The sequence below is a fragment of the Halichoerus grypus genome, chromosome 13 (genome assembly GCF_964656455.1).
Source record: "Halichoerus grypus chromosome 13, mHalGry1.hap1.1, whole genome shotgun sequence".
In the NCBI taxonomy this organism is placed as follows: Eukaryota; Metazoa; Chordata; class Mammalia; order Carnivora; family Phocidae; genus Halichoerus; species Halichoerus grypus.
Window position 1 is genome coordinate 52,510,052 of NC_135724.1, and position 25,250 is coordinate 52,535,301.

The following is a 25,250-nucleotide window of genomic DNA, read 5'->3' on the forward strand; positions in this document are numbered from 1 at the left end:
GCAGGCGATTAGAACAGGCACCACACACCGCTGCCACAGACGCTTTCTGCCTACAAAGCCACGCGAGGCAACCTTCAAGCAAAACAGTATTGGTTTTGTGGTGGTGAGAACGTACCTTCAACTGCAGAACTCAGTTTTATGACACCTTGAATAAAAACAAAAAGTGGCAGTTATATAATGGACCCAAATGACCTCTTCTGGTCTTCTCAAAACACACACATGCTTCGGATCTAGAGTTTTTGCTGGCATTTTGGGGATTTAACTAAACAGACATCAACTTTGAGAACAAATTAATTTTCAGTCCATGATTAGACTAAATGGTGTCTTCATTTACCCCACTCAAACCATTTGGGGGAGTTTTTCGCTGAATAAGGGATCTGACACGTTTTTGGATAAAACAACGGCCAAGTCGGTCTGAATGACTATTTCTGTAAATAAATCATGCTGGATAATGAACTGATGAAACTTCACACAACGGGACACCAGTGTCTAGTACTTTCTATTTACTGCTATGTATAGAGATCATTTGATACATGTCGGGGCAGGGTTTCTGTCGAAATATGTAACAGGTGGTTAAAAACCATGGTTTGATCAGGCAACTTCCTTCTCTGAGGTGGTTGGGCCACAGGCCATTTACTGGTTGGATGTGTTCAGTGATCCTGCTCCCTGCAGGTCAGTGAAAGGGCTCCCTGAGTGTGTCAAATTGTTCATGAAGCAAGTAGACATTACTCTTGACTGGATATTCATGTGCCTTTTTGGTGCATTTAAAGGTGAAAATACTCAACTGAGATAAATAAACTGGATCCAATGATTTGATTAAAAAATCATTTTTTTGGTAGGTCATAGTTATAAATAAACAATATTCCCCAAACCCTATGTGAGAGCCATGATACTTTAGGCTGAGCAAAAATGTCTATTTACGGTTTCATGTGGTTGACATTCTGGTTCTCTTTCCAACCAGAGGAGTTTCAAATTAAAAATTGAAACAAAACCCTTTTCAAAATTGATAAGCCAAATTGGTATGAGCGTGAACACACACTGCTTTTAACAGACTGTTAACAAAGAGACAAACTTGCTCTCCACTACAACTTTCTTAAAACAGCTGCTTTTAAGTTACCTATCAAATTTCATCTTTCCGGCAGAACCAGTAGTGTCTGGTCAATGTTTAATAAGGGACTCTTCAGGGCAAAAAGTATGCGTAAAAATGTAGGTGTGTTTATCATGATTTTTATTGATATAAATAATCTAAAAATAATAATAAAATACACAATGCTCTTTATTTCAAGTTCCATATAGTCAGTTGATTCACACAGAATGCCTTTGTTGAGTTTGGTCCAATTCTTGTATTCATAGCTAGCAAGTCAATCATGATTTGACAAAATCACACATTGAGTTTCATCCCAATCTGCTCTTTCCCCAATAAGTTTATTATCATTTTATCTCTTCTGTGGTTTACTGTTGAACTATTTTCCACACTGTCATATAAATTATTTTCATTAAATTAAAACGCTTTCAACTTTAACACTAGGTAAATACTTCCACCATGGCGTATTTCAAGCTACCAGGCTGATGTCGCGAATGTGGAGTTGAAAAGAGATGGGCAAGGAGCAATACCATTCGGTAGTATTTTGACCATGCAAGTACAGTTGTTGTAAACAACCTCAAGAGTATGGAAAGTAAACTGTAGTCAAATGATGAGGAAGGATAGAGTTTTAAGTATTTATTACCTTTGTTTTTAATATAATTTATTTAATTAGAAGTTTATATCTTTTATAATAATGGCTATGTTTGATAATGGGCTCACAAAACACCTCAAAATATAAGAATTCGCTCTTGCAAGTTGGTGTGAATCAGGGCTAGCATAACGTTGTCATCAGTGGTGTTTCTTTCCACTTAGGCCCAGGGAAGAAAATCTTGATCTTCAGAATACTTCCTGAGCTATTCATAAAGCGGGTTATAATTTAACTGAACGAGGCACACATAAGTAAGCTTAGCATTTGCTATTATTTTTCCAGTAATTTCAAAACCTTTTAAAACTGTCATACGTAAAAATATACTATCCACAGATCACCTGGGAAATAACAGTCACTGACAATCAACCACGAACATAACCTAAATGGACTTGCCAAGTCCACTTATGCCAGGAGGGATGAGTCACTGGCTTATTAAGCAATGATCCTGTCTTTTTTTTTAAACTGTAGAATTCTTATACAGGAAATCAGGTCATGATATTGATTGTTTTTTCAGCCATATTTATTTTTGTGTATAACCATGGTGTCAGCAAATGCCATTCAGATAAAAGGACAACAATGTGCTCTAATCAAGGTGCTCTGATCAGGCTTTATGCTGGTAAAGCAAGAAAATCTAAACAAATTTTTATGGGATTTGTGGGTGGTGGTGGACCAGAGCCCAGTAATACATTTATTGAATAAGGGCAAAAAGGTAAGTTAAAAAACAAATAACAGTCTGATTTTAGAACAGGCCTTTATAAAGATATTGCAAAGTAACTATGTTGTAGTGAAAATATAGAATTAGCCAAATCTAATTAGATAGCTACTTTTAATATTATACAAAAATTGTAGAATGAGGGGAAAACATTTTATTTTAAAATACGAATATTTTTAAAAATTTGAATATTTAAGAATTGGTTGATGTCGATGCTGAAAAGCTACACGTAGCACTGTTGACTTCCAGGACACACGATAGACGTTATCTGGCGACTGGCTGACATTGACATTGCCTGGAATTCAGGGTAAGCCGTAACACATACATATATGTATATATACACACAATGGATCCTACTCCTCCCCGTCCCCCCTTTAAAGTTTCATCGTCTGCAAATGTTTGAAAAAAAACTTTAAAAAAAGAGAGAAAAGGAAAAGAAAGCTAACTGTTCTTCCCTCAACTTGATATCTTTAGTGTAGCAAAATTCCTAATCTTGTGGGTGATTTGTGCAGACCGTGTCTATTGTTTTCCAGAGGAAATCACTACCCGGGTATGCTTTCTGCAACAGGTGTCCAATTCCAAAGTTATTCCACCTTCTTTCCTGCCTAATTTCTCACCTAATTATTAATTTCAGATGATCTAAAATAATTTTTAGAGAGTCAAGTTAAAATAATCCATGCTCAAGTGTGAATGACCAGGGCTCACTCAAATCTTCCAGTGATATCTCATTATTGTTGAATTAGTAATAAAATTTTTAACCCTAGCTGTCAAGGCCCTATGTCATATATTCCTGCTGATTTTATGTCACTTTCTCCCTTTTTCAAGATGTGTTGGCCACTTTGGTCTTCTCCGGGTGCCCTGCAGTGCTAATTCCTTTCTGCCCCTGAGGTGCCCTTTGCTGCTCCCTCTGGCCTGAGAGCTTTCCCCTGACCTGCTAGATCTTCCTACACCTAGCCCTTTCTCGTCGTTCAGATTTTACTTCAAATGTCACTTCCTCAGAGAGCACTTCCTTGATTCTTGTATTTAGAACAGACCCAGTAGGAACTCTGTAGACCCTCTCTCTTATTTATTTCTTTTATAGCAGTTATCAGTACTTGGGATTATGTCACTGATGTATCACTCGGTTCCTCGTTTATATCCGTCTGCCTCATTAACATGTAAGCAGAACGGGAGCAGAGACCTGGTCTGTCCTGCTTGCTGCTGTGACTCCCGTGGCTAGAACCGTGCCTGGTGTGGAGCAAATACTCAAATATTTATCTAATGAATAAGTGATCATTCCCAAGTGTTTCCCGACATCCTAAAAAGGGAATTTTATCAATCCCTGCAAATGTAATTCAAACATGTCGTCTTAATTGTGGATACTATTGGGCAGAATCCTCAGATTTCATTATATTGACCACTGTCTATTTTACTCAGAGGCTGGTCTTTATGGAGGTTAGTGAACATTGCCGTGCGGAGTAAATATACATAAGTTACAGTAATATTTAGGTTTCAGGATTATACTGTTAAAAAGATTTCCAAGAAGTAATTTTATTAACTAGTTGGAGACAAGGTTATGCTGTAAATGGACTTCGGGAAATATCAGCTAATTGATTTTATATCCAAATATCTCAATCTGCAGTTCTTTTATCTCTACTGTCATCACCTTAGGGCAAGCTACCATAGCAATGCTCACACGAATCTGTATAATATGATATGGATTGAGAAAGAGGAACTAAGAAAGGACCATTCAATTTTTTATGTCCTCCTTCCGATGCATTCTCATACTGCAGCTGGAGTGGTCTTTTCAAAAGGCAAGCCCAATTATGTCATGCCCCTCCAACCTTTAAAATTCTTAAATGGCTTTTCATTATTCTTAAGACCAAGATCAAAAGCCTTAACAGGACTTGCACAGCCCTTCATGATGTCACTCGTGGCAGAATAAAAATGCCCACAAATTCTTCCATTTACCTCCCGCAAAGAGATGGAGGTTGTGTCCCACTTCTTGAATTCCGGCAGACTCTGACTGCTATTACCTTTAAAACAAAGTGGAAATCATGCTCTCCCAGTGTCTATGCCCAGGCCCATGAACCTGGCAGCCTCTTCCTGTCTCTTGGATTACTCCCTCTGAACACCCTGATACACCACGTTACAAGTCCTGAGACTACTCTGATGGATGCCATGTGTAGACATTCTGACAAACAATATAAGCTGAGGGAAGGAGCTAGAAGGCCCTGGGGAAACTGTTGGTGGAGGCTGGGAGGACAGGGAAAAGGCTATCCTTGGAGACTGGAAGGAAAGTCAAGTCATCCGATGTAGTGGTGGGAAGTTTGGCAACATTACAACCTGTAGTAACATGGAAAAACAGAAAATATACCTAATATAAATAATATATTTAGATATATATAAACTCATATACCTAATGAGTTTGCAAATTTTTAGTAAGATTTCCAGGAAGAACATGTAGAGTGCCAGTTAGTTTTTTTAAACAGTTGCATATGATAAAGTACAGATAAAAATGTGTTAAAAAAAGGGACTGTTCAGTTTTCAAGCAAAATCTAGAGGAAATATAGAGCTAGGACTTGTTAGTTTTTTTAAAAAGGTAACAGGGTTTCACAATCCTAGACTTTCTAAGGGCCAAAGTCTCCCAAAGTAAGAAATTGAGGATGAGGATCATCTCAGGGGTGTGGCTGTAAGATCCTTTTTTATGACTTTAGAAAGATTTAAGTGTGTGCCTCAAAAACGTATAAAGAGATGAAAGGGCTTCTAAAAACCCTAAGAGGGTGGTCCCATAGCACTCTGACTCTGAGCCCAGTCCAGAGAAGGGCCTGTCTGTAGGAAAACTGTGGATGTGTTTTGTCTAACAGAGTGAAGTCTAATAGGATTCATAGAAAGCCCATGAAGATTTCAAGAGAAGTGTATTAGTGGATACATTATCAGTGTGGACAAAAATGGGCAGGGAATAGACTGACAAAATTAATCAGTTGCAAATGACATCTTATGTGTTATAGACTGAGTCTTGTCCCCCAGATTTATATGTTGAAGCCCTAACTAATCCCCAGTGTGATGGTATTTGGAGATGGGGCCTTTGGGAGGCCATCTTCAGGACAGGAAGAAAGTTCTTTTTTTTTTTTTTTTTTTTTAAAGATTTTATTTATTTATTTGACAGAGAGATTGACAGTGAGAGAGGGAACACAAGCAAGGGGAGTGGGAGAGGGAGAAGCAGGCTTCCTGCTGAGCAGGGAGCCCGATGCGGGGCTCGATCCCAGGACCCTGGGATCATGACCTGAGCCGAAGGCAGACGCTTAACCAACTGAGCCACCCAGGCGCCCCAGGAAGAAAGTTCTTACCGGAACCTGACCATGCTGGCACCCTGATCTCAGACTTTCCAGCCTCCAGAACTGTGAGGAATAAGTATCTATTGTTTGAGCCACCCAGTCTATGGTATTTTGTAACGGCACCCTGAGCTGACTAAGACATTAAGGAAACAGGACAGATGACTCAGAAGGTGCAACCAAGAGTTTGGAAGGAGGAGATAAGAGCTGCCAAAGAGTCATCCCTGGGCAACAGGACCAGGGCCCCCAGTCAAGGAACTGGCAACATGTGGACTTTAGAATTGCTATGGACCAGTGATTGCTCCCTGCCCCTCCTTCCTCCACTCCTGACGGAGAGTGCTCACTGCATTGATCTCACCTCTGTATCATCAGTATATGCTGGTGTGTGTGGAGCAGGTAGCTTTTCATTTTAGTTCACAAGTCTTCCTATTGAGAAACAGTATACTAGAGAATTGGATCAGAGGATCCTCAGCAACACCTGAAACTTATTTCAGTGGTGAGAACCTGGACCTCAAACTTGAACTTCATGCCATAAGGAGATGAGATTTCTGGAGGGCTTTAGAAGGAGTATATTTTGCCTTACAGAAGAGTCTAAATAATTATTATCCAGAGGATGAACTGTGGCTGACTAAAGATGTCCACAAATTATTTGAACCGGTTCCTACTGAGAGGTGACATCTCTGTCATTTTCTTTGATCTGGGGGCTGGTGGGTTGTCTTTCTGACTGCTCCAACCAATAGAAGATGGTGGAAGGGATGCTCTGCTAGTATTTGGGCCCAGGCCTTAAGACTTCCTATCTCTTGGACTCTATCCCTGGGGGCCCTGAACTGCGACATAAGAAGTCTTAAAGCTGCAATGCTGGAGGTGCCCCCTACAGGTGTTTTGTTCAACAGTCTCAGCTGAGCCCACACTTCCAGCCACGGAAGCCAAGGTGCCAGGCTTGTGAATAATGCTATCCTGGACCCCCTAGACCAGCCCAGCCTCCAGCTGAATGTGGAACCCTGTCTACATTCTTGACCCATAAGATCTGGGGTATAATAAAGTGGTTGTTTAGAAGCTGCTTTGCTCTGTATTGAGATAATATGTAGCAATTGAAACAGTTGTGTGCCTCAGTCTTCTGACCTCACTTTTTTTGCATGTTCCCCAGCCACCCCACCTTTTCAGTTCTCTGAAGAGTAACATGTGTCCTCCCTCACCCTTCTTGATCTCTCAGCTCTTAGCTTATGAGGATTTTCTCAGAGAAGTTCTCCCTGACCCTCTAGATTAGTTCCATTGTTACAGAAGACTCTCCCACAAGAACTGTCTTTCTCTCTTTCTTTCAGAGCAATTATCTCTGACAGTATTTCATCAATGCTAGTCTCCACCTCTAGACCGTAAACTCTATGAATAGAAAGCAAGACTCTTTGATCATCACTGATTTCCCGGAGTCCCAGCAGTGTGACTGGACGTAGTGCTGAGTAAACATTTGCTAAGTAGATGAATGAGTAGATGAATGGAACATTTGATGCCGCTGATAAGGACTCCCTTCTTACCGTAGCCATTAATAACTGTGCCACTTTTCTTCCCTCCCACGTACTGTGAACAAATTTGATTCAAAGCCATTGTAACTGCGGAAGGACAGTGTGACTTAATATTAGGTCACTGCTGCCTCGCGAAGTCTGTCTGTGAAGGCAGCTCAGCATCACTGAGGCGTCCGCAGGTCCTTTTGGAAGCCTCGAGCAAGGCGAAGGGGAAGCGGAAGGTTGCTTCCGGGCATGCGCGGCACAGGAGTACGGAGAGAAAAAACCCAATCAGTGCCTGCTCACTTTTCTGTCTTTGGTGGAAATCAACGAGCTTTCCTCGCAATCTAAAGAAAGTTGTGGGTGCTCCAATTGTCTACATTATTCCCAAGTTTAAGTTCAGAAATAATCCTTACTAGACTAGAGCTCTTTTCTACCCTACCCCTGAAACCAAAACCGTGGGCGGGGGAGCGCCTGCGTGCGTGAGCGCGCATGTCTAGGTAAGAGTCCCGACCCCTCCGTAACCACTGCTCCCAGAATTGTTTTCTTAATACTGAATTTGCTTTCTCCTTTTTAAAAAAAATGCATTTCCCGGGACGCCTGGGTGGCTCAGTCGGTTAAGCGGCTGCCTTCGGCCCAGGTCATGATCCCAGGGTCCTGGGATCGAGTCCCACATCAGGCTCCTTGCCCAGCAGGGAGCCTGCTTCTCCCTCTCTCTCCTTCTGCTTGTGCTGTCAAATAAATAAAATCTTTAAAAAAAAAAAAAATGCATTTCCCCTCTTGTTTAGTCCTGTGGATGTGGAAAGTAGAAGATCCATTGGAAATAATACTTCTTAAAATTTTTCGGTTCTATCTCTTTTAAGTCTTTAGTTCGTCATTTTTTGCTGTAAGTTAAATAAGCCCAAATTGCTATAAATGTCCTTATCATTTCCATTTCGTAATTTAAAAAGTATTTTCCTTTGCCTTGTTAGATTTCTCTAAACGCTGGTCTCCAAATGGGTCTGTACAATCATTAAATGGGTTTAGTAGGGCTCCAGTCAGAGAAAGGATCTCCATTTGCCCGAAATATTCTTGCTCTTTTTAAAAGAAAACACTCCCACATGGCAGGGCTACAATGTAGACATGTTCCACGTCCTCTTAGTGAGTTCACACACTCTGGGACTCTGCCCATTTCCATTTCCCTGATTCGTCCTCCCTCCCTAAGTGCATAATACTGCACTTGTCCCTTTTGAACATGTAACAGATTAAAGAGCTGGTCAGGAGGCAGATGGAGGCACACCTTTGATCTCTCATCCTTGGGGGTTAAGGGAGGGCAGACACCTGGCGGCTCCTGAGCTGGAAACAAAACACAGGCCCGGACTGGAATTACCTTCAAGGGAGCCGCAGCGCCAGCCAAAGAGGCAGCTGGATGCGTTGAATGGGCCCCGAGGGAGGAGAGCCCACGGTTGGGCAGAGGGCGAAACACAGAATCCCAACAATGTGACTCCGGCTAGCAAGGGGTTGGTTAGAGTAACCGCTTCTTAGGCAGAGGACTGGAAAGATCAGGCAGCTGTGCTGAGAAAAAATGTACTAAGAAAAACAGTAATTCTTTTGCAAATAATATTGCAAAACGTTCAGCTGTGGACAAATGCTGAAAGGCAGTTTGGATGGCAATTCAGGAAGCTTTTAAAGAAAGGATTTGTAAACTTTTTTTTTTCCTTCTTAGTAGAACTGTTTTTATTAAGGGTTTCACCTTTGCAGCAGGATGCTGTCAACTTTCTTGGTCAAAACGACACCCGGACCGTTTCCTAGGAGTTTTGCTGAAACTGCACTGCCCCCTGGCGTTTGCGCGCCATTGTTGCGCCATCGCGTAGACAGCCTAGAGAATGCCGGTCAAGCCGTGGCCCGATGCGGCTCCAGTCTTATCCGGGATCGGAGAATATAGTTTTAACCCTCAACTATAGACATGGTTTGACAGGACATGGAATGAACATTTGAAATTAAGACTCTTTTCTTCTCCACCCTCAGTAAAATCTCCGGAGATTTTCAGTAGCTCTTAAAAGAAATTGATCACATACGAATCTGCCAATTCTTAGTATACAAATGGTCCTGTGAGCGGCTGCTGCACACCTACCCATTTTCCAGAGCCAACGCGAGTATTTCCTGGTCTATTAAACCTTTCCTGACTTCTCCTGGGCATATCGTACACACCTGAATTGTCATGCCTCTCTGCCTGCATGCTTATCTCTCTGATGGAAACTTAAAATGAGAATTATACCTGACTTAGCTTTGTATCCACTATGACTAACGTGGTGCCTGGCAGACAGCATGTGTCCAGTAAAAATGTGTTGCTTGCCTATAACAATGCTGTTCACAAAGAGATCAAATACACTTCTAAATCAATAACACCTGAAAGTCCGTGTGGTAACAGAACCCAAGGCTGGAGAACATGGTCCCTAGATGGGCTTGGAGTGTCCTAAGCCCCTGAAACTGGGCAGGCACCATGTCCAACAATGGGGGAGAGTCGTAAGAATAACCTAAAACTAGGATTATCTAGTTCTAGGAATCTAGAAACCTATTCAAACTTTAGCTTCCATTTCTTCCCCAAGTGAACCTCTGCTCTAGAGAAATCATGAGTATATCCATCATCACCACTGTACTTAAAATTTCTTTGGAGCAGGTATTTTTAGGAGTAAGTGTAAAGCTTCTGAGTGATGTGATTGAAGATACTGTGGCATGTTGGCAGAGGCCACCGACCCTGAGCCAAGTGACAATAAGCAGGAAACACTGGGGTCTGGGGCAGGTTATGGGTATTGAGGGAGGGGCAGACTGCAAAGGAGCTGACACTGTGAGTCAGGTGTCAGGCTCCCCTATGTATAAAGTGCACAGTGTTATTCTGCTTTAGATACTATCTCATGGCAGGAGAAATGGTCAGATCTGAAGAATCTGTTGCACTAGGATGGGTCAGGAGGTTGATATTATTAGCAATATTTAGGTTATGATATTGTCACATTAATACTATAAATAAAAGCTCCTTCAAGCCGTTTGTTATACTTTTGTTCAGTTAAAATAAAACTTTTCAAGGAAGAAGCCTAGCCCAGTAGAGCTTGGTTGTTAAGAGCTTGAATTTTGGAGTCAAATTGAATAGGTACAAATATCGACTGTGCCACCAACCAGACGTTTGACCTTAGAAAACTTACTAAACTTTGCTGTGTCTTTGTTTCCTCAATGGTCAAAATGAGGATGCCATTAATAGTATGTACTGTCTGGTCCCTGGTAAAGTGTGTTTGTTGATGAGGGCAACCATATGAGTTTCCCACTATGGTAGAGTGGGGGAGATTAAGCCTGGCTTCTGGTCAAGTCTATTCTGAGACATTATTAAAAATCCCCATATACAAAGGAATATTCTAGGTAGTGGGACTTCTCCAGTTCTGGTCTTGTCTCAGTGCAAATCTGGAATTAAGCATATCTCTGACACTTTGGACCCCTGAGAGTATGTTGGGACCTGAAAGTGTCCATCCTTGTGCTATTCCAGTGGAGCGCTCTATCCTCAGGGCTAGCCCAGAGCCCGAATGGCCACCAGCAATGGGGGATCAAGGGCAGTCTTCTTTGACCTTGGTTCCTTTTGAAGGTGTCTAGAATACTACAAAGTGGCATAAAACTATGTTGAGCTGACAGCATTTGAGAATAGGCTTTTCCCCCCTAAACTTCCTTATCTGTCTAAAAGCAGAGACTCCTAAAAGACCTCACTGGTCATAAATCCATTTCCCACGAGTTTCTGCAACCAGGGAAGATTGACTCTTGTCACTAGAGAAGAGAAGTATCACCATATTTAAGGAGACATTATCACAAAACTATCACAGGCCTCATCTGTCTCCCAAGAGCCCATTTATCTTTCTTAAGTCATTTGTGGGGGTGCCTGTGTGGCTCAGTCAGTTAAGCGTCCAACTCTTGATTTGGCTCAGGTCATGATCTCAGGATTGTGAGATAGAGCCCTGCGTTGGCTCTGTGCTGATCCTGGAGCCTGCTTAATATTCTCTCTCTCCCTCTCCCCCTCCCCACCCTCTGTGCACATTTGGGTGCATGGTCTCTCTCTCTAAAAAAAAAAAAAAAGTCATTTGTAAGAGCCTTCCCTCCCCTTCCCCTATTAAGATGGTACATAAGCCTCAAATTCTAGCTGCCTCCTTGAGTCATATTTTTCTGTAAACTCGTATATGTATGTGAATAAAAATTTGTCTTTTCTCTTGCTAATCTGTCTTTTGAGTAAATTTAATTTGCAGGCCTCAATAGAGAAACACAAGAGGGTAGGGAAAAAGTTCTTCCTCCCCAACACATTCCAATATGGCTTTGGCCAAATATTGGACTCCACTATGCTAAATCTCTATTCAGGTCTTCAGAACTAGCTTGGCGCCTTGCAACAGGATATATTCAGTTTTAAAGAATTGAGGTAAATTTAAGTCTGCCATAAATCAGAAATAGAATGCCCCATGTAATATTTGATGTGTTTCTCTTTGTACAGCATCTTTGAACAATAGCTCAAATACAGGTGCTAGATAAGTATTTGCTAAATAAAAATATTCACTGTCTTGCACAACCCCAATCTTTAAGACAAAACAAAATTATATATATATATTTTTTTTATTTCACACTGCATCTTTGTAATCTTATATATATGATGATGTAAGAAATAAATGCTATTAAGAAAGCTAAAACTTTTTATTGTTGGAATAAGATCGTCGGAGTGAGATCATTTTAACCAATTTCTGCCCTTTGAAGTGTAACCAGGAATGGCATTTTTAAAATGTGTGCGAGGCATATTTAGACTTACATGAAGTGGAACGGGTGGATGACTAGAAAGATAAATGGTGGTAATAACCACTAACGATGGTACAAAATTAGGCATCCTGTGGGAGCCCAGAAATATATATTCCTTTTCAAGAGAAGATGAGACTTAGAAAATTGGGCACTCTAATGTGATTTTCAAAAGGCCTACAGTCATCAATGAGCTAAATGACGCCAGCAGAGCACACTCAGGCCTGGGAATTCCACTTCATTCCAAGCAAACCTGGCAACTGATATCTTCCTGGACAGTGTTGCTGCCATTTATTTCCCAAATTCTTTTTTTTTTATTAAGATTTTATTTATTTATTTGACAGAGAGATAGAGAACACAAGTAGGCAGAGTGGCAGGCAGAGGGAGAGGGAGAAGCAGGCTCTCCGCTGAGCAGGGAGCCGGACGTGGGGCTTGATCCCAGGACCTGAGCCGAAGGCAGCCGCTTAACTGACTGAGCCACCCAGGCGCCCCCCAAATTCTTTTTTTGCTCTTTGTCAGCTAAGTCTTTACGTGAGTGCAATCTCCACCCTGCAGAAACAAATTGATCTCAGAGGTCTTCCTTTTCATTTGGCAAATGATTTTTTCTTTTTTTTTTTTTAAAGATTTTATTTATTTATTTGACAGAGAGAGACACAGAGAGAGACACAGCGAGAGAGGGAACACAAGCAGGGGGAGTGGGAGAGGGAGAAGCAGGCTTCCCGCGGAGCAGGGAGCCCGATGGTGGGCTCGATCCCAGGACCCTGGGACCATGACCTGAGCTGAAGGCAGACGCTTAACGACTGAGCCACCCAGGCGCCCCTGGCAAATGATTTTCAAAAATGTTGATTGTCATTCTTTAAGCCTAAAGCAAAAATGCAAGGGTCTGTTTTCTACAAATGCAATCAAGCCTAACATCATGTTAGGTTTCTGAGAAATTTCTAAGTAATTTCTATTTCAATGTCTCTAAATGTAAATAACCATTCTGATTATCCATGCTTGTATTAACCATATCCTGAAATTAATATTTGACCCCCTATCAGGTAAGTGAAATGGTCGCTATTTGGTTGATAAGTCATCTAATGTTAACTTTTCCATTACTAAGCACATTGAAATCAAATTCCATCTATTACTTTTATTTTAGTTTACTTTATTAAGAATATCTTTATATGGTGACAGATGTTAACTAGACTTATTGTAGTGATCATTTTGCCATATATACAAATATTGAATCATTATGATGTATACCTGAAACTAATATAATGTCATATGTCAATTTTACTTAAAGAAAGAAGAAAAAGAACATTTGAATAGGTTAAGCTGCTTGACCTTTGTTGAAGCCATTTAATAGCCTTCTATTGCAAAATTTTCAAAACCCTTCATATAGCATACAGCATTCTGGGTTGCCTGGACCCTTAATACTTCTTGTTTTGTCTTAGACCACTCCTGCGCCCTCCGCCTCCCTCTCCCTCCTGCCAATCACTGCGTTGCAACCACACTAACTTCTTTCAGTTAACTTTTCCTTCTCATTCATTCCTCTGGTCTTTGTGCTTTGCATCCCCTCGCCAGGAATGAAAAAAAGATTTCCTTGAGGACAGGGCAGTGAATTTTCCCTGTTTACGTATTTCACGGTTTCCATAGGATCCTCCACCCTTATTTCTCTCTTTATAGCACTTGTAACCATCAGAAATGATTATATGCGTAAGTGTTAAAAAAGAAAAAAAAGTCTCAGTTCTCTGCTCCTTGAAGTTGGGGCAGAGCCTGGGTCAGGGTTCCTGCTATGTCCTTAGGGGCAGTGCCCAGGCTTGGCATGCAGTAGATACTCAATAAACACCTTGCTAAATAAGGAAAAGGATTCTTAATTCTTTTCATTCTTGGGGCGCCTGGGTGGCTCAGTCGTTAAGCGACTGCCTTCGGCTCAGATCATGATCCCAGGGTCCTGGGATGGAGCCCCGCATCGGGCTCCCTGTTCAGCGGGAAGCCTGCTTCTCCCTCTCCCACTCCCCCTGCTTGTGTTCCCTCTCTCGCTGTCTCTCTCTTTGTCAAATAAATAAATAAAATCTTAAAAAAAAATTCTCTTTACTCTTAAATTGGCAGTTCATGATTTCCTGCTTCATGGCTGTACTTGAGCAGAAATGATAACCATGTTTTGGAAGTTGATTATTTAAGTCTGAGATAGAGCCAGTTATTTTTATAAAGGTAGAAAACAGATTTTGAACCTGACCTTCCCAGGAGCTAACTTTCTAAACAATTATTTTCTCCCACATATACTCATGCATGACTGATGGGAGTATTATCTGTAGGAAATTCTAAACAAATACAGTCTTGATGAAGTAGTTCTACTTTCCATTTTAATTTTATTGATTTATTTATATCTATCTATATATTTTTAAAGATTTTATTTCTGTGTTATCTCTACACCCATTGTTGGGTTTGAACTCACAACCCTGAGATCAAGAGTCGCGTGCTCCACCAGCTGAGCCAGCCAGGCGCCCTGCCACATCTATTTTTTTTTTTTTAAGATTTTATTTATTTGAGAGGGGGAGAGTAAGAGATTGAGGGAGCACACAAGAGTGCAAGAGCAGGGGCACCTGGGTGGCTCAGTCCTTAAGCGTCTGCCTTCAGCTCAGGTCATGATCCCAGGGCCCTGGGATTGAGTCCCACATCAGGCTCCCTGCTCTGCGGGAAGCCTGCTTCTCCCTCTCCCACTCCCCCTGCTTGTGTTTCCTCTCTCGCTGTGTCTCTCTCTGTCAAATAAATAAATAAAATCTTTAAAAAAAATCAGTTATGAAGATTCCAGATTTTTTCAGGAGATTTTCTTTTTTAATGGGAAACATGGTCACTATTTTAGTTACTCAATTGCTGATTGGAGAAACACTAGAAAGAATTTGGCATTTCTTCTTCATTTCTCTACCTTAAAGGTTAATGAGACCTAGGGAGTGTTTAAGACTTAGAGACCACTTGCTACTAAGTTCTAGTTCTTATTCTGTCTTCTTTTAACGTCATTGTGTTCTCTCTCATTCTTGGCTTAATTTCAGCTGCTTATGGACAGTGTGGCAAGCATATCGCCTACATCAGGGCAGGTTAAATGCAGAGAAGCTAGGAAGAACTTCCTCCAAGCCCACTCCTTTTCCTGCAGTTCCTGTCCTCACATCCATTCTCCTCTCCCTACCCCCAATGCCATGCCCAGCAAGCCCTTCTGTCCTCTCATCTGGACCCTTTCTATTGTATTCCAACTGGCCTTTCTGTCTTCAGTCTTTTCCCTCTTTTATTCATTCTCCATAAATGTGACTTCCTTACCTAAAAACAGTTAACAAGGCTCTGTTGTCCAAAGGATCAAGTTCAAGGCCCCCTCTCAGTGTAGATCCAACCTCTTCTTCCCTCACTTTCTCCATGTTCCCTAGTCTTTGGCGTTACTCTTTCCTTCACACACTACAGACTTCTGTGCTTCCACTCCTCTGCATGTGCTGCCTTCTTGCCTGGAAATCGTTTTCCATGTGAACAATTTCTTGCCATTTTCTGGAAACAACTCACTGCCTTTCACAGTGGAGCCTTCCCAATCCTCTTTAGGCACAAATCTATTCCTCTGTGGTCTTCCTTTAGCATTCTGTATGTCTCTCTTATGGCTCTTAGTCCACAGTATTTTAATTATTTGCATTTCGGCCACACTCAGTGACCTCTGCATTCCATTAGAGCACAGTTCCCATTGGTTATCTTATACTCTTGCTCTTTAGAAGTGCTAATGGATAAAACATCCCTGTTGATAGGATACTCATAAATAGCCGTTCTAGTAAAATACTACTGTGGTTAGTACTTGAATTATGATGAAGAGGAGGATGACTGTTAGCATGAAAGCTGCTGCCATCACCACTCCCATGGCCGCCATCTTCTCTTTCACCATCACCACCTCTACCACATCCACCTCCATCCACTAGCACTGCTTCTTCTCTCACTCCTACCATCATCAACTCTGCCATCACTACTACCACTGTCCCTGTCTCCACCACCATTTCTTCACTATCACCCCCAAGACCTCCACCTCTCCCACCTCCACTAACTTCCATCACTTTCATCATTTCTACCAGCTCCACCACTATCACCACTGCCCCCACTGGATTTATTGAGCAACTGCCAAATACCATGCACTGGGTTGACTTTTATATGTGTGATCTCATTTCACCTCCACAATCTGAACAGAGATGGGTGCTGTGTTCTGAATGTGGCCCCCTAAAATTTACCTGTTGGAATCCTAATACGCAGTGTGATAGTCTTAGGAGAGGAGGCCCATAGGAGGTGATTAGGTAGTGAGGGTGAAGCCTTCATGAATGGGATTAGTGCCTTCTGAAAGTGGCCAGAAGGAGCTCCCTTGGCCCCTCTGCCAGGTGAGGTTATGTGGGAGGCTGTTTATGAACCAGGAAGCGGGGCCTCACCAGACAGAGAACCTGACCATACAGGCACTCTGATCTTGGACCTCCAGCCTCTAGAACTCTAAGAAACAAATTTCTTTTGCTCACAGGCTACTCAGTCTGTGGTATTTCGTTATAGCAGCCTGAATAAACTGAGACAATGAGAACACTGAAGCCCAGAGAGATTAGGAACATTCTATGATGACACAGTTCCAGGCAGAAGAGTTTGGGGTTCTCTGACCTGAGTCTGAGCCTTTCATCTCTAGGCAAAATGTCTCTTACCTTCCAAATTCCTTGGGGACCAAAGGCTACGCATTTGACTTCCTTTTGCACTTCTTTTTTAACTTCCTTTGTTTTTTCTTCTTTACTTTTTAACTTCTTTCAGTGCTTTTCACATGGTGAAAATATAATAAATGTTGAAATTCAGTACTGGTTGCAAAAGTTGGTAGCCTACTTAACATCTAGCTTGCTTACTGAGTGTGCGTGCTTTTAATGAAAAAGACCTATCATACCATGAATAATTGGTTTGGATATTTCTCATAAAGTCTCCATTTCAAAACCAGGAACCTGGTTTTAGTCCATGTTGCTACTCATAGTGAATTCAAGACATGGAATTTTTGGTTTAAGCTAGCAAGGCAAGGGAAAGGGTAATCTCAGTTCCCACTGGAGATGCCTATGTCTATGTCTGAAAATGTGATTACAAAAGAAGACTATGAGGGGAAGATAGGAAGGAAGGAAGGAGCTGACAGGAAAAAATGAGTCCTATACATGTCACCTAATGCCCAAGAAATTGCAAAAGGAGTCTTACGTGCTTTTGTTTTCACTTCCATATCTTGAGAACAACTCCTTCATATCGCCAAGCTGCAAGCCATGGACAGACACGGTTTTACATTAGGAAGGTCAGTTTGCAAGGGCTGGGTCAGAATACCAGCATTTTAATGGGAACTCGGGTGAATAAATTGTATTTTCCCTGCTACTAATAAAATACTGCAGTTACCTGCCCATTCCCAGCTCCTTTGGACTCACTCCACCATTTACCAGCTAACAGCAATTTCCATGATGCCTATGCAGAGGCGTGCTGGTAAAGTTGAACAGTAGGCTCTTTGAATGAAGGGAAAAGGGGCTTCTAATTTATCTTACTTGCTGATTTCCAAGGTGTAAACTCTACCACATGGCTATTTGGAAGCTACCAACTTGACATCAACTTGCTTGAAAATTTCACAGTTGGCTGTCCTGAACCAGTATGAGCTCCAATATGTACCAGTATGCACCATGGTGGGACCCCTTTCCACCATGAGCCACTCTCTCATTCCATATCTCTGCCTCAAGGAAACTGACTTTTCCTTGTTAATCCCATTGCCCTCAAGCCCTTGCCAACTTGAAGCCACTTCTCCTTACCCTTTCATGAGAAGAGATGCTAAGGTCAGCATACACAGAAAAATACATTAATTACTTAGAAAAGGTAGCACCTTTTTATGGTTTAAACTTCAAGATTCAGCAGGTAGCCAGTGAAGTCTCTTTCCTCTCTGTGTTCCCAGTTGTCAGGTTTCTCTCCCTGGATGTGATCAATGTTCTCAGTTTTTTTTTGTGTATCATCATACTTCCCACTGTCATTTATAGATCATTTTTCTGTTACTACCACCCTATAGACTCTTTTGAGGGTAAATAACTTATACCATTTTCTCTGTCTGTATCTACTAACTTCCAGGATATTCCTCATCTTCTGTAGTGACTTTAGCCCCTGTTTAATTGACCTTTCCATCCCATCCTCTGAGATGTCAACACTCGTGTTTATGGCCTCACAGAACTTCCCCAACTTTAGTGATCTTTATCTCCACTCTGGCTCTTCAGCCATCAGCCCAGCCATACCTCAGATATCAGCGTTTCTCAAAACAACTTCACCCCTAAGTGATTGAGGAGTAAAAGTACTCCTTTGGCCACAATCTTTTAATCTTACACCTTAATCACATCTGTGCAACTGACTCTCTCCCCTAGGGCCATCTGTGAATTCTGGCACTTCTGTATTTTTCCCCAGTGAACAGCTTTCTACAGGTTTTATGTGTTTTTGTCCTTGGCCTGGACCCTAATTCAACAAGAGAGTTCTCCATCTTCTTGCCCAACTACCACTTATATCTTTTCCAACATGACTCATCATCTGTGTATTCCTGGGGCAGTTATGAAGACATTTCTGTGCTTAAAAAACTTCAGTGGCTCCCCAGGGATTCAATCCAGCATTCTCAGCTAAACAGCAAGTGATTTCCATGAGCTGGGAAGGTCCATGCTTCTAGTGTGTCTGTAACCATCCACCTCATGGATCCAGTGCTTCAGCAAAACTCAACTACCTGCTTTTGTTTGAACATACCCTGGGCTTTCCTACCTTCAGAACGTTTGTTTGATTATTCCTTATGCTTAACCTGTTAATGGATTTATCTCCATATCTCTGCCTCTTAAAGTCTCATAGGCCCAGCTCAAATGAAACCTTCACCAAGCTTTCTCTCATTTCCCCTTCTCTTCTAGAAATTCTCAAAGTCTTTGTGTGAATTTACATCTTTTATAAAACAAAGCACATTGTGTTTAATATGATAGTTATTTCTGTGTCTTATCTTCCTAATAGAGTGAACTTCTTGAGGACTCTTGCTTTTATCCTTGTAGTCCCTACAACATTAAATAATTGCTTTATACATTTGGATAGAATATATTTTAATTTTTTCCTTATGAGAACTAGCAAGGATCTGGAATCAAAACAGGGCAGAATCAATATTACAATGTTCTGACAGGTTATTGTACTACTCAACTTTTTCCCCAAATTTATAGAAAACAGAATAGGATTTTTCCCTTCTCCAACTGTCTTAGAAATTGTTCTTTTTCTACCTAAATATACAACAAGAGTCCAGTAAAGGAAAATGTAAGCACTTATTTCTGCCATACATTACAGTGTGTAGGATATTTGCATGACACATGCATGTGTGGGATGTGTCCTGTGTTTCCGTATGTTGGGGGGCAATCCCTAGCTTACAGAGGATGGTCAGTGAACAAGAACAGCTATCACCATCACTGGTGGTCTGTGCTTAAATTGTGACTATTGGGTTCTTGATCAACAAGGCCCCCATGTCTTTGCAGCAAATGTCATTTTCCTCTCCAGTGGATTTTTACCTTTTCACAGAAGCTCTGTTAACCCCCATTCTCCTATATTTATTCCTTAATTCTGTACCAGTTGGCCTTCCCAACTTAAAAAAAGAGTGAGATCTCTGTAATCATAAAAGTGCCTGTGTGACAACCTTATCATTCTTTTTGTTACGATAATTAGTATCAACTTTTACTTCCAGAAAAACACAGCTCTGGATTGAGACACTTGACACATGGAGTCTCACCGGGAAGGACTGACTATAAACCACCAGGAAAGAGCATGTGATGACCATTTACAGTTTTTAATCATTCCCCACAGCTCCGTCACCCCTGTGCTCAGTCCCTTACTAATCACTTAAGACACATGTGCAGTAGGCATTATAGACTATATGGGGGACTTGATGCAGCCTATGAGCTCAACACTGCTTTGGCTAAGAAAGCCAGCTTCGGGACATGAGGCATCACTATAGTTTTCTGACATCTATTAGGGATCTAATAGGGAGCTGTTTCCCAAGAGAGTAGCATATAGTGAACTATTCCCCAAGAGAAGGGCACAGCAGTTCCTCACGAGACATCTTGGTTGAGGTTGTGTAATACTTGTAGCTTTCCTATCTCTAGTTGATGGTGAAATACTCATGTTCTCTGGTAGAGGCATGCCATTACATGACAGGACAGATGGGTTGGAGATCCCCATTTGTTATCTCTCTATGATTGTGACAGCAGAACTGGGAGCAAAATAAAATCAAAACATCACTTCAAATTGCTTAGGGTTAAATGAAGGAAACCACAAGATGACCAGCTGTAACCTTGCCTTCAAGGCATAGCATCTATGATTCAGAAAGGATGACAGTGATGTCACAGGCTTGAGGGCAGAAGAAAGCTGTACAGTGATCACAGAGTCTAATTTTTATGAGAAAAGTCCTGATTTTAAATATTCTATTCAGTTGTCAAGGGTGTTCTGTTCTTTTGTCCTCAAAGCTTAGTCATTGAAAATCCAGGAGAAAAAAAATATTGTTTACCCATGGTCATTTTCTCCACAAAGAAATGCTACCATTCACACACTTGGGCCTGGGAAGAATGGAGAAGGTCTTTGTTGAACCTATGCTACCAGTTCTGGTTTCAGAGCAAACTAAGATGATCTAGTCCCAATGGGATGAGGCAAGACTGGAATCATAGGGGATCTGGTGAGACCTAAGAACCTAAGAAAGTGTGGGATTAGCTGTCTTGGTGAAGGAAGAGAGGATGATTTCAACTCTGCTTACGAGTGCAAACATTCTTAACATAAAATGGAGGCTCATCAGGGTTCAATGTAACCACCATTTCCAGCAGCAGCATTGGAGCTAGAAGTTGGCATTTCGCTAGAGAAGTTTCAAGGGGTTTAAGTGGACTTGAAAACAACACTCTCTTCTCATATTCTTCAGTTGGTTTCTTAGGATCAGAGATGTTGTCTTAGAGGGATTAATCAAAGGGCATTTCTCAAATTGATTTTGTGACCAGGAGCTTCTATAGGAAAGAATTTCTCTTGCCAGGATCTTCAGGGAGAAAACTGTTTCCAGTTCCATAGACTGACACATATTCACTGTATGATGCTGATAAAAAGGGGAGGCATTTTAAAGTTCAAGGTTATTTTTTTATAACCATCTTTTTCAAAGAACTCTGATCTCTAGTTATTTTACATGGTAGAAGATAATGACTAAATGAAATGCTTATTTTCCTCCCCTGAGAATGGCATATAAGGTATTTACATCAATTGATACTGCTGGATAAATTGCAGATTCCTTTGCTTGAGTTCATATTTATATCCTTACCCCTCAAAAAGCCAGTATGTTCTGACTAGGAGACCATGATTTTCTGGAAAAAGCTCTAGATTTATTTATTTATTTATTTATTTATTTAAAGATTTTATTTATTTATTTGACAGAGAGAGGCACAGCGAGAGAGGGAACACAAGCAGGGGGAGTGGGAGAGGGAGAAGCAGGCTTCCCGCCAAGCAGGGAGCCCAATGCGGGGCTCGATCCCAGGACCCTGAGATCATGACCTGAGCTGAAGGCAGATGCTTAATGACTGAGCCACCCAGGCACCCCGAAAAAGCTCTAGATTTAAAACCCAAGGCCGGCTGACCAATTTTTAGATATGTAGTAAAGGAAATACATGAGCAGAAGTTGGGCCCAATTGTCTCCAGGTTTCTAATTTCTAAAAAGATGTTATTAATTTATGAGTCAGAAGGCCTGGATTTGAATCCTGATTCTTCTCTAACAAGGTATTTGACTACTGTTAAGTTATGTCATCTTTGTTGCCTCATCTGTAATGAGGCAGCTTCTCCACAGGAACTCAAAGTCCCTTTCAACTGTGGAATTTGGATTCTCATTCTCTGAGGACTGGTGTGATGTTGAAACACAGGACTTCTTACTGGGTTCTAGTAAAAGCTCTCCTAACATGGAACTCCTAGGTGCATTCTCCACTCAGCATTATTTGATTGAAGAGTAGTGTCCAAACCCCTGACAAAAAATACATTGAAAATATATTTCTTACTGGGCGCCTGGGTGGCTCAGTTGGTTAAGCGACTGCCTTCGGCTCAGGTCATGATCCTGGAGTCCCGGGATCGAGTCCCACATCAGGCTCCCTGCTCGGCAGGGAGTCTGCTTCTCCCTCTGACCCTCCTCCCTCTCATGCTCTCTGTCTCTCATTCTCTCTCTCTCAAATAAATAAATAAAATCTTAAAAAAAAAAAAAATATATATATATATATATTTCTTACTGAGTGTTGTAACTGATAAAATACAGAGAAGATGCTGATGTTAGCTGAAGTCAGGTGAGAAAAGGCCAAATATATAGAAAACCTCAAGAGATCAATTTAATTTCTCTCCGTAATAAACAACTCAAGCTAAAGATATCAACAATCTATAAACAAGAACTGCTCTGATACAACGCTATAAAAAGAAATAGCTTTATTGAAACCTAGCCTAAGGTTTTATGGAGGAAAGGTTACACTAGAAAGCCTCCAAATTTGTTAAGAGGGAAGCATTTTGTTCCCCATCTCTATTTAGGATGATAAATGATACATTTCACTTCTAGAGGCCCAAGTAAAAGCGAAGGATGAAATAAAAAGTGCTTAAGTGGCTAGTAATAAACATAGTCACAGCTTTGCCCATGTGAGGGATGTATAGCAATAATGAGGATCAGACAAAGGGTTATCATCACAGAGAGGAAATGAGGCATGAAGCAAATAATTAAGGAGTATTAAATCATGTCAGAGAACACTTGTGAGATTATAAAAGGCAAACATTGTTAGCCATATTGTTGAGAAATGATGTTAAGAAAAAGTGAGTGAAATAAACTCAGTATTTGGGAAGGAGCATGGTATTGTGGTTTCTTACTAGGTGTCTGTTCTTTGGCAAATTATTTGTTCTCCAAGATTCTTAATTTTTTCCTCTGTAAAATGGAGCAAGTTATATCTCCATCACTGAAGGGACACAAAGATTAAGTAAGGTAACAAATGTAAGGCACATAGGGATGTTTCTGAAACATAAAAGGGGTCAATAATCGGTGCGTATTGTTAGTTAAGGTGATGTTTGATCCAGCTGGTCAAACAACGGTATTCTATCATTGACATGAAAGATGTTCTCCAGGACCTGTGACAGCTCGTTAAAATACCATGAGTAAGGCATTTTTATTTAAGCCATAATTTTCTTGAAAGTTGGAATCCTCCACTTTGCATGAATCCTTTTCTCATTCTCATTCATACAGGAAAAGTAATCCACCCAAGATTCTATGATCTGATAGAGCAACTAATTGTCTATGAGAAGCTGAAGAAGGAAAGACAATGGTGGGGGTGGGGCTGGGGGCAGTTGGAGGCCTTCCCTGAGAGATACTAGGCAGAACCTGGGGAAGGGGGTTTTTCTCTTTAGCAGAAAAGTTGCTGAGATTCTGTTGGAGCAGGATGAGAAAATCAGAGGCAATTGTGTAGAAAACCATGATTTCTGATACAATCACTCACTTAAACTACACCCATACATACAAGGTCATTATTAGCTGGCAACATCGCAACCAAAATAATAAGAGAAGGCAGCATAGTCTGCTAGTTCTTCTGATAAAGTCAAGCAGCAATTTAGAAGCCTGAGTTGAACTCATTCATGCCCAGCATACCCTCAGCAGGCCCCCACTTTGCCCTTGGTTGTGTATATATGCGCACAGTTGACCTTTGAACAACATGGGTATGAACTGTATGGGTCCACCTATATACAGAGTTGTTACAGTACAGCATTGTAAATGTGTTTTCTCTTATGATTTTCTTTTTATTTTAAAGATTTTATTTGAGACAGAGAGAGAGAGAGCACAAGGGGGGAGGAGGATCAGAGGGAGAGGGAAAAACAGACTCCCTGCTGAGCAGGGAGCCAGATGCGGGGACTTGATCCCAGGACCCTGAGATCATGACCTGAGCCAAAGGCAGATGCTTAACTGACTGAGCCACCCAGGCGCCTCCTCTTATGATTTTCTTTAAAGATTATTTATTTATTTATTTATTTGACAGAGAGAGACACAGCGAGAGAGGGAACACAAGCAGGGGGAGAGGGAGAGGGAGAAGCAGGCTTCCTGCTGAGCAGGGAGCCCGATGCGGGGCTCGATCCCAGGACCCTGGGACCATAACCTGAGCTGAAGGCAGACGCTTAACGACTGAGCCACCCAGGCGCCTCCTCTTACAATTTTCTTAATAACATTTTCTTTTGTCTAGCTTGCTTGATTATAAGAATACAGTATATAATAAATATAACATACAAAATGTGTATTAATCTATTGTTTATGTTATTGGTAAGGCTTCCAATCAAAAGTAAGCTACTAGTAGTTAAGTTTTCGGAGAGCCAAAAGTTAGTGGATTTTTGACTGTGTGGGTCTCAGTGCCCCTAGCCCCTACCTTGCCCAAGGGTCAACTGTATATGTCTCCTGAGAAAGACTTAAGGTCCTACCCCTGTGTTCTGTTTCCTCCCAGCACAGTGTTTTTGCAGACTGAACAAATGTTTACTAAATTAAAAAAGAATCTTTGAAGAAAATTCTTTGTATTATTGTATTATTTGCAAAGCAGGATCAGTGGTCTGGCAGAAATTAATTTATTCCTGCTCATGTTAAATGCTCCAAATGCTCTCAAATCACAGACTATAATTGATATCCTGAAACAACAAACCTTTTCATCAGCTGGATCAACAAAGTTAAAAACCTAGTGGCCAAATAAGCTCTATTCTCCATTTGACCTTTAATAGGTTTCAGAAATGTAATTTTAGGATTTTCTATCAGCCAGGGTCAGGTTGCCCTCATTTTGAAGGTACTCTGAATGTCTGAAAAACAAGCTCTGTCCTTGTGTGTTCCAGAAAACATGTATCATGTGTCCCTTTTAGTGGGCCTATCATTTTCTTCCTCTAAACATCATCACTAAGAAGAGGGGGTAATCAACCATTTCAGTGGGAAGCGGATACATGTTGAGAGTTGCTACCCACCTCAGCAAACCAAAACACAGGTGATGGATTTAAAGGTAACACCTTTCCATGTCTGGAGTTTGGACCCACAGAAATACATCCAGGTCAGTGTGGCATAGTTGTTCAAATGGCTTCCAGATTGTAAGCATTGGAAGACCAGTTCTAAGAGAGATAAAAATATGTTTTGAGAAAAAAATGAGACTTT

General features: G+C 41.2%; 1 protein-coding gene across 14 annotated transcripts in view; it reads right to left on the reverse strand.

Moving 5' to 3' along the window:
• DLGAP1 (DLG associated protein 1) overlaps positions 1–25,250 on the reverse strand; it is an 889,834-nt gene that overhangs the window by 113,804 nt on the left and 750,780 nt on the right. For 7 of the 14 annotated variants that reach the window (XM_078060565.1, XM_078060563.1, XM_078060567.1 and 4 more), the window contains one exon: positions 116–145. The exons of the other annotated variants lie outside the window; for them this stretch is intronic. In XM_078060565.1, the coding sequence (XP_077916691.1) occupies positions 116–145 (30 nt within the window). The remainder of the gene's footprint in view (positions 1–115; positions 146–25,250) is intronic. 14 annotated transcript variants of the gene reach the window in all.